At 40.1% G+C, this 12,759-nt stretch overlaps 3 protein-coding genes across 6 annotated transcripts; 1 reads left to right on the top strand and 2 right to left on the bottom strand.

Annotated features, from left to right (window-relative positions):
• Window positions 1–5,783: 5,783 nt before the first annotated feature.
• On the bottom strand, window positions 5,784–7,410 carry Phb1 (prohibitin 1). 4 transcript variants are annotated; one of them, XM_089464632.1, is made up of 4 exons: window positions 7,255–7,410; window positions 6,593–7,028; window positions 6,104–6,527; window positions 5,784–6,043 (listed from the first exon to the last, which is right to left on the bottom strand). In XM_089464632.1, exons 2-3 carry the CDS (start codon window positions 7,022–7,024, stop codon window positions 6,129–6,131), a joined length of 831 nt encoding a protein of 276 aa, XP_089320758.1. In that variant the 5' UTR covers window positions 7,025–7,028; window positions 7,255–7,410; the 3' UTR covers window positions 5,784–6,043; window positions 6,104–6,128. The 4 variants fall into 4 exon arrangements, with proteins under 4 accessions (XP_089320758.1, XP_017859949.1, XP_089320760.1 ...); XM_018004460.2 differs by having other exon boundaries at window positions 5,784–6,527; window positions 7,255–7,409; XM_089464634.1 differs by having other exon boundaries at window positions 5,784–6,527; window positions 7,295–7,405.
• On the bottom strand, window positions 7,291–10,452 carry l(2)37Cb (DEAH-box helicase 16 lethal (2) 37Cb). Its single transcript, XM_018004459.2, has 4 exons — window positions 10,013–10,452; window positions 9,819–9,955; window positions 8,198–9,764; window positions 7,291–8,135 (listed from the first exon to the last, which is right to left on the bottom strand). Exons 1-4 carry the CDS (start codon window positions 10,360–10,362, stop codon window positions 7,508–7,510), a joined length of 2,682 nt encoding a protein of 893 aa, XP_017859948.1. The 5' UTR covers window positions 10,363–10,452; the 3' UTR covers window positions 7,291–7,507.
• Window positions 10,453–10,696: 244 nt separating this feature from the next.
• On the top strand, window positions 10,697–12,691 carry l(2)37Cd (general transcription factor IIIC subunit l(2)37Cd). Its single transcript, XM_018004966.2, has 4 exons — window positions 10,697–10,898; window positions 10,955–11,156; window positions 11,215–11,344; window positions 11,406–12,691. The coding sequence occupies exons 1-4, from the start codon at window positions 10,779–10,781 to the stop codon at window positions 12,427–12,429; spliced, it is 1,476 nt and encodes a 491-aa protein (XP_017860455.1). The 5' UTR covers window positions 10,697–10,778; the 3' UTR covers window positions 12,430–12,691.
• The last annotated feature ends 68 nt before the right edge of the window (window positions 12,692–12,759 follow it).

Below are 12,759 nucleotides of genomic sequence, written 5' to 3' on the forward strand. Positions count from 1 at the left end.
AAAATAACAAGTGCACCTCGGTGTGCACATAATTTAAATATACTCTTGCTAACAAACCAAAAAAACAAACATTTTTTTTTTTTTGCGCACACGCTGTCATTTTCACACAAGGTGCATTACACCTGCGTATGCAAGATGAGAGAATATACATATTTCAGTCAAGCTGAAGACTGAATTAGCTTGCGTATAATCCAGTTTTTAAGACGATTCCCCCACTGTGACTCATCCGTTGTGTGGGGGATTCCTCAAACTAACAGAGGCGACAAACATGAATTGAATAGTAAACGAGAAAGAAGTATGAAAAACATTTCGAAGCAAAATCAAAAAACTTGAATTTACATTTATCGCTCGATTTGCTGGACCAATTATAGAAATTGTTTTTGTAACGTTAACTCATAGATAAAGCAAAAGACAGAGAGAGAGAGAGAGAGAGAGAGGAAGAGAGGGACTACATTAATGTATGCTGACCTATGTATATGCTACGCTCTGCATTATTTGCGCTCTCTATGTCCATTCACATTCCATGACGTCTACTCTCTTTAGATTCTCCGTCTCCTTCCCTCCTTCTGTGGCCAGAAGGAGTTGGCGCCACCCAACTGTTGCTGAGTGTGTGCGTGTGCCTGGCATTTCAACGAAGCCACTTTGGCAAATCACTTGAATGAATCAACAGATTTTTGCCATGGCAACCGTTAACTTTTCTCTTATTGTGCTGTCGCACAATAGCCCACCCCCATGGGGAAGCGTTTCAACTCTAATGAGTGGGAGGGAGGGAGAGAATGTTGATTTTCCTACTCGATGCTGAAGTACTTCTATTTGATTTATGGCTGACTTGAGTTGAAAGGCTGAGGGCTTGTGTGATGGCGCCCAGAAGTGGGGGATTACATAAACGAGCAGACAAAGCTCAAATGGATTCTGTATGCAGTGATAAAATTGCTATTGGAAATATTTAACATAGATAGATAAAAATAACTTTTTCACTTTTAAGCCTTAACCCTAGGCAAACTTCTGTTGAGCTAAGGATACCGAAAAGTTTCATTATTCATAGCCAAATGTTGAGCAATTACAAAAACTAAAGTAGAGCCAGTGCATATAGGTTTTTGTTTAATTTATATTCTTAACTTATTTATACTAAAAACAATCAACAAAGATTATGTTAAAGTTATCTAACAACTTTTCAGAATCTGTGTACATATGTCATATCTCTATTAATTTACTAGTTTAGATTAGTAGGCAATCGAAACATGGCGACATATATTATAAACGTTGATTATTGCTTCTAAATAAAACAAGTAAGAAAGCTCTAGTCGAGACTACTCGACTACGAGATCCCCTGAACCCTTGGAGTAATAGCTGTTTCAATAATTTTTCGCGTCTTTCAGCTTACACAAGAAACACGCACACACACACACACATGCACAAACAATTACATACATATACACACACAAGCATAAACACGCATGGGCGGCAGTGAGCGCTTACTATGAGAACTTAATTGCTTAATAACTTTTTTTGTGGACGTACGATCTTCATGAAACTTTCAGATTATGATTATAACATGGATATGCATGTAATTGCCAAAGCACAAGTCTCTAGTATATGAAATACGCTTTTTACAAAAGTGAGGGTGAGGGGGTGAATTTAGAGGTGGGGGGTAAATTTTAACAAAAACCGAAATTGTATAAATTGCATATAAGCATACATTAAAAATTTGGAGACTCTAGCAATAAAGGTGTAGAAGATATAATTTTATAACTGGTTTTCAATAAGGTTTTTTATCGATAAAAAAAGATCGGGATGAGTTATCGATTTTTAATGATAAACTTGATATGCGCGCTGTAATTACGGACATTTAAAAAAAATTTGAAGTCTCTAGCTTTTATATCTTCTGAAATCGACGCGTTCATACATACGGACAGACGGACAGACGGACGGACGGACAGACGGACAGACAGACGGACAGGGCCAAATCAACTCAGCTCGTCGCCCTGATACTTTGTGGGGTCTGCCACGCCTCCTTCTCCTTGTTACATACATTTCAACAAAACCATTATACCCTGATTTCCCATTGAAAATGGGTTCAGGGTATAAATATAATACATACGTATATATGTATTTTCATGTGTTTACCAACTTTTGTGTATTTTGTTGTTACTTTCTAATAAATAGAAGGAATCAAATACATACTAATGTCCTCAAGATTCAGACGCGCCCTCTCCTCCACTTATTCTCAAAAAAAAAAAAAACCCAAAATAGTTTGCAGCCAAATAACACGTAAAGATAAAGGAATTTTTATACCCTGAACCCATTGAAAATGGGAAATCAGGGTATAATGGTTTTGTGAAAAGTATGTAACGCAGACCACTGGTCAGTGGTTGTATATCAAGTTAGTTGATACAAAGATTTTGTAATTTACAGATTTTGGATGCCACGCCCCCTTCGCCCCCAATTTGTAAAAAACGCATTTCAAGTACTAGAGACTTGTGCTTTGGAATCGTATGTCTACAAAAGAAATTATGCAGCAAATAAATTCTCTCGTAAAAATTGATAAGCACCCATTAGTTCGTGAAAATTTTCAAACATTTTTCCCCGATCCTTTATTGTATATTGAAAAGGAACATTTTTGGGTCATTAATAATGGAACCAAATTTATCATCTGCTTTTCTGCTAATTCACGAAAGTGAAATAATTATATTGGTTTTGTGCATGTCTGCCTTTTCCGTCTGTCTGTCCCTATTAACGCATTTTTTTAATTTTGCCAGAAATCAAATTAGTTGAAGAGCTAGAAAACTGAAATTTGGAATTTAGATCCGCGTCAACCACCAAAGATCAACAAGCGGATATGTCTACGCCCATTGGGGGCATGGCAAATCGGAACTGAAGATATAGTGATTTTTAAAATAATTCTATATTTTAGGCACTATTAATGCTATTACTGATAACCTTCTCCATCGATAACCCAAAAATGATTGTTACGCCTTTTTAGGGTCGTAGTATATCGAGAAATATCTTGTCATATTCACATTTTTTGAGAGTAAGCATTCAAATTTTGCATTTAAGCTACCGTTAGCTCGTTCTATGAACTTACTAAATATCTATGAAGTGTCTACGCTCAGTAGAGAGGTGGTAAATCGGGAAAAACTGAATTTTCTACAGTATTAGAGATATAAACTCAAAACTTAGCTACTAAATTGCTGATGGGATGAGAATGAGTATTCTGCAGTTGGTAACGCCCGACTGCAACGCTCTGACATAATAAATTATTGAAATTCCATTGTATTTATATATATATATACATATGTATATACAAATAAATATGTACATATATTGTTCTTTTTCTAGTAATCTAATTGTGATGAAATAGGAATCTCTAATTTATCTCTTACTAGCTGGCCCGGCAAACGTTGCATTGCCCTCTATATTATTTCTAGGTAAAAAATTGTTGAAAGCTATGTTGTTCAGGCTGGGATACACTGATAAATTTATTAATCGGATTTTCATTCAAGCACCTTGTTGTAAACGACATTCTTCGTTTTTTGGTCGGGTGCAAGAACAAATAATGCGGATCGTTTGCCAACACGTGAGCATGCCACGTACAATTGACCATGAGAAAAACACGCATTTTCTAGATTGAGGCCACAAATAGTCAAAGATTGGCCCTGTGACTTGTTGATCGTCATGGCGAAGGCAAGACGAAGCGGGAATTGAATTCGTTTAAATTCAAAGGGCATATCTGTTGAGCTCATCGGAATCCTAGGAATAAGAACTTCCTCATCTTTAAATTTTCCTTTGAGTATCAACGCGTGAATCACATTGCTCATCAGTTTTCTTATCACCAAACGCGTTCCATTGCACAGTTTTGGTTGGTTTAAATTTCTAAGCATGCAAATCATGGAGAATTGCTCTTTTCATAGCTGTGTTCATTTCTTGACGCCGGTCAAGTTGTTCTTCCATATTGCCCATGAAGTATATTTGCAAGAATTTTTGCTGTGCATCTTCAATAGGTTGCAATGATCCAATGCGATGGCAAATCTGGCCTTGAATCTTTAAATTCAAAGCCATAGTTATAGTTATATTTACAAACACTATTTACAGAAATCTAACAAACTACATTATTCAAAATTTTTTTTTTGGCAGTCATAGAAAATAAAATTTTTAACGTAAATTACCTTAAATATCCGTCTCCAATATTTTCCGCCCCAAATTATGTCATTTGGAAACAGGCATTGTATTTTTGAGTGTTCGCTAGAAAATGTCGTGATTCTAGTGTTTCGCCATAAAGCAGGGAACGCAATGGCTATGGAGACCGCTAATGGCAATGTCACTTTACCACTAAGGCAGCACAAACCGGGCGTTTCACCAGCAAACTTCAATGCGCCACAATGCTGGCAAACAACGTCCATTGGACCAATGCAAACTAAACGATTCAAGCTGTAATCAATGGTGCAATCATATCGAAACGCTGCTCGATTCAAATCAATCCTTGAACCATTTCTTATTGCCATTTCACGGGCTGCCTCTATTTGAGAAGCACGAATTAAGGCCCTTCTTCCCTGGGTACTAACGCGGAGCCTTTCTCGGGCGATTTCTCGCTCTTCGTCAGATAATTGACTCGCGCTATTCCGTTGCCTAATTGCATTATGGGTCCGCCGGGAAAGATTAGATCTTCTAGGACGCGGCATTTTTATTAATAGTAATACTGCCCTCGCACAAAACCATATAAAACAATCGAGAAATATAAATATAAATAATTTACACAAATTTATGTTTGAGACAAACAAATACCTGAACTTTCGAGATATTTAGCTTTTGTAAAAGTCCAAAAATACAATTTTTAATAATTAACTTTTTTTTTTTTAATTTCGAATTTTGAATTTTGAATTTTTTATTTATTTTTGATTGTTAGGTTTTAATCTTTTGATTTTTTTTTTAATTTTTGCAGATTTTTGATTTGAAATATTTATAAAGTTTAAAAGTCCGAAAATATAAAAAGCCAAAAATACATATTTAGCTTTTGTAAAAGTCCAAAAATACAATTTTTAATAATTACCTTTTTTTTTTTAATTTCGAATTTTTAATTTTTTATTTATTTTTTGAACAGTCAGGTTTTAATCTTTTGATTTTTTGCAGATTTTTGATTTGAAATATTTTTCCTTTTGATTTGAAATTTTTTTTTTTTTTTTTTTTTTTTTTTTTTTTTTTTTTGAATAGTCAGGTCTGCTCGAGGTCAGGAGACCGTAGACTGACTGACTACATTTGTTTATTTACTTCTACACTATTGTCAAAACTGTCACTGTTACCAAGCCTACTGGGTATAAAAAAAATTTGAACATTTGGGGAAAAAACCGCGTTTTTCAAGTATTCGGCAAATTTTTTCAGTATTTTTAAGACCCTATACTAAACTCGTTGCGGAGACAAATACAACAAATCAAAAACCATGAAAATTGGTTCAGCCCAAATCAAGTTATAAGCGGTCTTCACTTTTACACAACTTTCTTTTATATATATAGATTATCATCAAAAACCAATAATCCTTGAAATTGTCATTCAAATATAATGTTCTATAATTTCCATTTCGCCGCTTGCATTTTGAAATATATACATCGGGTACGTCGCCTAATAAAAAGAATATACATATATCATGAGTCTTATTCAGCATTAATTGATCAAAATAATATATACACAGCTCCTAAGATCTTCATCGTAAAGTTTATTCCGTTCAACTTCCTGGACTGAGTGTAAGCATATATATTGCATTATAATATTAATATTACAAACTCCAGATATTTAGGTTTCATATTTAATATGTATTTATTGTGTTGAATTCTTTTGTTCACATAACAAATTTTTGAAGAGTCCAGCAACATGTAAATCGATTTCGCCCATTCCGTCTGAGTGCTGCTCAGATGCTCGCACAAATTGTTCAGTTGGCAACAACAAAAGTTGAACAATATATAGGAACAGGTAATCAAAGCACAAAAATGATCAAATGTTGGCTGATTGGTTACTGCGGACGAGCGATGAATGCAAAATGCAGAACACGTTGCTGTGATGTTTGATTTAGAAACAAAATCGAAAGTACTTAATAAATGCTACAGGTAGTTACAACTTAAGACGATGAGGCACGAGCTCTACTGCGCCAGGGTTGAGGGCAGATTCAGCAGGGTGCTTTGTCCGCTGGGCAAATAGGCGACGCCACGGGACCTCGATAGCTGATAGGCGATGTCTTCGGCAGCTTCAATACGACGCAGCTCAACCAGACCATCGCCAGCCTCACCGAACGACCTGGCCAGCAAATCGGCAGCAGCGGCATCACCCTCAGCTGAAATAATGGAAGCCAACTTCTGTTGTTCTGCTTTCTCAACGACAAATCGTGCCTTCTCGGCCTCCTGCTGGGCCACCTGTTTCATTTCCACAGCCTGTGTGAATTCACGTCCAAAGGTCAAGTGAGTCAACGAGATGTCATCCAAGATGAAGCCAAACTGCTTGGCACGCACAGTCAACTCCTGGGACACACGTTGTGACACCATCTAAAGATGACAAACATATCTTTTTAATTTATGTTTAATACAGCAATCAAATTGTTTGAGCTCACCTCACGCTGTGTAATCAGCTCACCGGCATCGAATTGAGCGACAACGGCCTTGAGCACCTCAGGCGCAATGGAAGGCAGCACACGCTCATCGTAATCCTGGCCGAGAATCGTATAAATCTTTGGTAGTTCATCCGGAATAGGGCGGTACAAGATACGCAGCGTAATATTCACATTCTGCAAGTCCTTGCTGCCCGTTATCACTGGAACATTTCTGGGCTGGGAGCGGATATCGAAGATAATGGGTCGCTGCACCCAAGGTATGAAGAAGTGTGTACCCTCGCCAACGACATGCTCCTTTATGCCGGTGAAGCGATCGAAAATCACAGCCCGATGGCCACCATCAACATTATATAATGCGGAGTTCACAACGCCGCCGAGCAGAGCAACGCCGAGACCCATTTGGCCAATGCGGTTAAAGAACTGAGCAGCCATTATACTTAAAAACACAAAAACAGAAAATTATACAGTTTATATATAAATTAGGAAATGTCTATTGTGTATATGTTTATGTAAATCATTGGAAAGCCGACTCAGTTTCACATTTCATCAGATTTATAGGTTAGAACGTCATGTAAACTTGTCAAGTGGACAGCTTACACTTTTATTAAGGTATATAGTATATTTTTCTTGCATAAATATTTACAATCAACAGTTTAACTAACTTTTTAATTGATTCTGCGTTAGTGAAAAATGTATAATTACGTTAAAGTTTTACAATATTGCTCGCTTTATTAAAACCGCACGCAATGAAACGACAGCTGACAGTGTTGAAAAGTGCCAATAGCGGCAATGTGAATGCATGTTGATGATTAGTGCTGCACATTAGGTACAAATATCGATATGTCGATAGATTCCACAATATTTCCAGAAAAAACAATTCAAATATTGTTTCTATAAAAATGTGTCCAGATTCATTTATTGCGTCATCTCCGCACGTCCGGCTCCTTTAGGCATTTTTTTGTTAGTCGAATCCTCCAGCTCCTTTGCCTTGTAATAGTGGGGTGCTACCTCCAGGAGCCATTTGCTTTCAATCTCAATGACCTGACGCATGAACTCCTTGGAGGTGAATACTAGCTCATGATAGAGCACCCATCGTGGCAACTCCTCAAACAACGAAGAATTGGGATGTATCATAACCGTTTGATTGTGCTTAATTGTCTTGTAATTTCCGCCCTTCGACAAACGTGCCACATGATAAAAGTAGCCTGCCGTCGCTGCCTTCCTCACGTTAATTGTCTCCGGCAGACAGCTAACCATATCGATTTCCACTCGCTGCATTAGACCAACCAATTGTTCTCGCACATCTCGTGCCCGTTTCATGGAGCGATATTGTATAAAGTTCTCGTAGCACCATTGCGTACTATAATCCGTCTCCGCCCATTGATTATAGACCTGCAGCAAGCTGAGATGATCGCCATGCATATGATTGAAATTCTTTCGCGCAGTATCAGCGTGTATGATCTTATCCTTAGGCCGGTAGAATATGGCGCTATTAACTGACAGCATGGCCGCTATGGTGACCATCTCCTCAGAGCACTTATACCTGTAGGATAAAGATTTTTACATTTATCAATAAACAAACAAATAAATAATTGCAGCACATACTTTTCGCTGGCTAACAGCATTTTGCCCATCATAGGATCAACAGGAAATTCTGCCATGCGTCTGCCCAGTTTGGTTAATTCACCATGATGATTGAGTGCACCCAATGCGTATAGCTGTTCCAGTGCCAACACTAACGTTTCGTGTGGCGGCGGATCGAGGAAATCAAAGTGTATCAGATCATTAATGCCCAAAGCTTTGAGCATGAGCACCGCATTGCCCAGATTGATTCGACAAATTTCCGGCACTGTATTCTCCTCCAACTCGTGCTTATATGCCCAGGCGGTGTATAGGCGAAAGCATTTACCGGGTGCCGTACGACCAGCTCGTCCCGCTCGTTGGTTAGCCGAAGCCTTCGAGATGGGCACCACCATCAATGATTCCATGCCCGTTCGTGAATTGAAATTGTTTTGCTTAGCGAAACCCGGATCAATGACATAGATGATATTGTCTATGGTCAATGATGTTTCCGCAATGTTCGTAGCAAGGATCACTTTGCGTGCATTCGGCGGCGTTGGCTCAAAGATTTTTGCTTGCATGTCGCTCGGCAGATTGGCATAGACGGGAACAACAATGAGCTCGCGAATCTTGGAGCCCAGGCGCTTGACACGATCCTGCAACACCTCCTGACACGTCTCGATCTCGTCCTGGCCTGTGAGAAACACCAAGATGTCGCCAAGTGGCTGCGTAGCATGAATCTGCAGCACGGACACACAGCAGGCATCAATATAATCCGCCTCGGGTGCTTTCGTATAGAATATGTCCACTGGATACCGTCTGCCGGGTATGCGGAAAATGGGAGCATCATCGAAGAAGGCAGAGAACTTCTCGGCATCAAGCGTAGCGCTGGATATCAGCAGCTTAAGCTCAGGTCGGAACCGTGCTATATCCTTGACAAGTCCAAACAGAATGTCCGTATGCAAAGTGCGCTCGTGCGCCTCATCAATAATCATGACGCTGTAGGAGGCCAGATCTGGCTCAGAGAGGAACTCTCGATGCAGTGTGCCATCTGTCATGTACTTGAGTATGGTGCGGTCTGAAGTGCAGTCCTCGAAACGAATGCTGTAGCCCACCTCGTTGCCCAGCTTAACGCCCATTTCTTCTGCTACTCGAGCCGCCACGGACATGGCAGCCACACGACGCGGCTGCGTACATCCAATCATCTTCTTATCCGCCGTGAAACCGGCCTCAACAAGGTATTGCGGTACTTGAGTGGTCTTACCAGAACCAGTCTCGCCCTCAATGATCAGCACCTGATGCTCTCTTACAGCTGCTATGAGATCCTCCTTAAAGGGATAAACCGGCAACGATCTGCGTGTTTCTTCCAAAGTCATCCGTTTGCGTTCCTTTTCTGTTAGCTCCGTTTCCTTGGCAGCCTTTTCGCGACTACCATCAAGCGTTAGAGCCTGAATGAAATCAATCTGATCGTCAAGCAACAGCTCATATTCCTCCTCAGCCTTGGCGTCTTTGGCACCAAACTGAAAACGCGCCGAGGCCAATTGCTCAGCCTCCCATTTCTTTTGCTCCGAATTGGGCTGCTTCTCAAAGTCATCCACCTCCACGTATTCCGCTACAACATACATAATTTAATACATTTTTCTGTATGATCTGATACTATACTTACATCGTTCGCCTTTCTTAAGATCCTGGGGCATGTGATAGCGCTGAATGCGCTCCAGTTCACGTGCCTTTTCATGCTCTTTAGCTATATTCAACAGCTGTTTCTTGTACTGACGTTCCTCCCGTTCCCGCTTGGTTAGCCTAAGGAAATCTCAAATGAAAATTAAATATGAACACAATCATATGGCAAATACCTACACGCTCTCCTCAAAGAGGTACTCGTCGTCGAGTATATCTGCTTCTAGCTCGGCAACTTTGTCCTCCTTGCGCTTCTCCAAGTACTGTCGACGTGACTGCACGCGCAGATGGGGCACAATCTTATCTCGATCCTCATGCTCTAGTTTCAGCCGCTTGGTAGCTTCTTCAATTGCCTTGCGTCCGCCTGTGGCTTCGACCACTTTGCGGGTTCGCTCCTCATCGCGTTGCTTTAAGCGATTGGCAAACTCATCACGTTCACGCAAATCCTTAATACGGGACTCCTCCTCGCTGTCGGGCTCTTCGGCACTGCTACTACTGCTTGCTGTGCGTTTACGATTTTTACTCGACATATTTTAGTAAAATACACAATTTAAAGCCAAAACAACAAGAGCAGTTGCCGGCTGCTTAGACTAATACGCTGTTCATAATACATTTAATATTGTATATCGATATATGAAGTAAACAAATAGTTATCATTTCTATTTAACGTGCTTACGAGCGGGAGAGACCATAATAAATCAAGGAGATCTTTTATTTTATATATATATATATATTACTTTAATTTAAATTAATTTAGAGAAAATAAACTAATTAAAACACTATTTTTAAATTTTTCAATTATTACCATTCAATTAATATCGCAATACATCGATATTTTTATACCTTTTAAAAAATCGATTACATTTCGCGCGCTACATGCAGCCCTAGCTCTCGAAACGCACAATTCATAAACATATTTCCAGTAGTAAACAACACAATTTTGAGCATGTCTCGTCAATTAAGCTTTTGTCCACAAAAAGAATATGAACTCATTGAATACCCTGGCCGCGTGGTCAACACAGACCGCATGCTGGCCACCTTAGGTGGCATTCTCAACATATCCAAGGTAAGACATAATATAAAGATTAATTTCAGTAAAAATGCTCATTATTTCCTATGCAGGTTCTGGGAGATGAGAAGAAGCGCTTGGAGTTGCGTTTTCATCCGGATAATCCATATAACAAGCCCGCCTTCGGTGACTGTACAGACAAATCGGGTGTTTTATTATCAGTAACTGTGCGACGCCATAAACGCGACAAATCGCGCCCACCTCAACATTTTGTTCGTGTCCTGGGCCATTGCAGTCGAAGCTTCTCATTTGAATGTAAGTAAGGCATACTGACAATTTGAATATGATTAACAGCAGGAGCTGCTACTGGTAGCTCTTTGTGACTTCCAGTACCTGCCGCTGTGGCGCACACCCAAAAGTGAGAGCGCCACTGCCGCAACGGAGCTGAAATATGCACTGGATCAGTTGCAGCCGCGCGATGTTTCGGACGTGGAATATTTCAGGTGAGCAGCACAAAGCATGGAATAAAATGGAATAGAACTAATAAAAAACATTGCCTTGCAGCCGGCCGCATCCGCAGCTGTTTTGCCTGCCAGAACTGTTTGCACGTGTTGACGTCGCGCACAGTGGACACTATCGCATGGATAGCACTGATGATGGAAGTCAAGAAGTGCTGGGTGTAGCGGCCAAGTCTACATATGACAATCACGATGTCGTCTCTTTCAATATGCAGGATACGTTTCCCACTCAGCCAGATGGGCAGATACATAAGCGTCTTAAGGTCAAATATGTGTCGGACGAGCAATTCGCACGCGTTAAAAAACTCTTCGATGAAATTCCGATCTGGACGCGGGTAGCACTGCTCTACGAGTCGGGTGTCACCAATGAAAAACTGAAGTGCATAATACCCTCGCTGGCATTTTACTTCAGCAATGGCCCTTGGCGGACCATGTATGTGCGCTACGGCTATGACCCACGCAAAGACTTTAAAAGTCGATATTACCAGACATTTGATTTTCGCTTACGCTTCGGCTCGGGCGTCTCGGAATTCGTTTACTCCCGCAAGTCGGCAAAACAGAAGAGATCATTAACGACCGCCAACGACGATGTGAAAAGTGAACTGGTCCAAAGCATTGACTATCCATATTTCGATGGTCAAAAGTTGCCGCGGTCTAGGCAATGCATGCTACGATATTGCGATGTGCGATTGCCCAAAATACAGGAAATGCTGGAAAAGATACCCACACCGTTAACCGGTGCTGTTTGCAATGAGCGAACCGGCTGGCTGCCACCTAGTTTTGATTCACAGCTGCGACAGATTGTGTGCGCGATGATCAGTGAGTTGTTGCGTAATCATTATCGAAAAGAGCATCTGACTGCCGAGGTGGAGGCCGTCCCCCAGGCCGATGGCGAAGCCGAAGCCGAGGCTGATGCTGATGCTGATGCTGATGCTGAGGCTGAGGACGAGGAGTATTGCATAGAAGACGAGGAAACTCAAGAAGAGGACATGGATGTGGATGAAACACCCATTGCCGAAAATATCGTCGACAAGAATATTGAACAGTTGCTTAACAATATTACAAACTAATCTTACAAAATTCACAACGATTTAATCTGTGATCTATTATAGTTTAGCAATATACTTAATAAAAGCCTTACGTTATATGTAAGATCAAAAGTTATATATATTATGTAAAGGGCGAAACAGGTTTTGAAATATATATTTGTGCAAATGAGGATTAATTTAATACATGATCAAGCTAGGCAACAAATGTAAATGTAATACGTACTAGCAGAGTTGATAAATTGCTTAAGATGAACGTGACGATTAAAAGAAACCGATCTGTAAACTTTGTCCAGGCTGGAATCATTTAACAGTAATAAAAACAGAGCTGCTCTGTTAACTTAAAATACTTAA

Source organism: Drosophila arizonae, chromosome 3 (genome assembly GCF_054131065.1).
Source record: "Drosophila arizonae isolate 15081-1271.41 chromosome 3, UAZ_ARI_1.0, whole genome shotgun sequence".
Taxonomy (NCBI): domain Eukaryota; kingdom Metazoa; phylum Arthropoda; class Insecta; order Diptera; family Drosophilidae; genus Drosophila; species Drosophila arizonae.

What these genes read in the sequence shown, in the direction of transcription:
- Phb1 (XM_089464632.1), bottom strand. Translation starts at nt 7,024, where the DNA reads ATGGCTGCTCAGTTCTTTAACCGCATTGGCCAAATGGGTCTCGGCGTT. An exon ending in AGCTGATTACACAGCGTGAG is followed by an intron (nt 6,528 to 6,592) that starts GTGAGCTCAAAC and finishes TGTCATCTTTAG; the next exon opens with ATGGTGTCACAACGTGTGTC.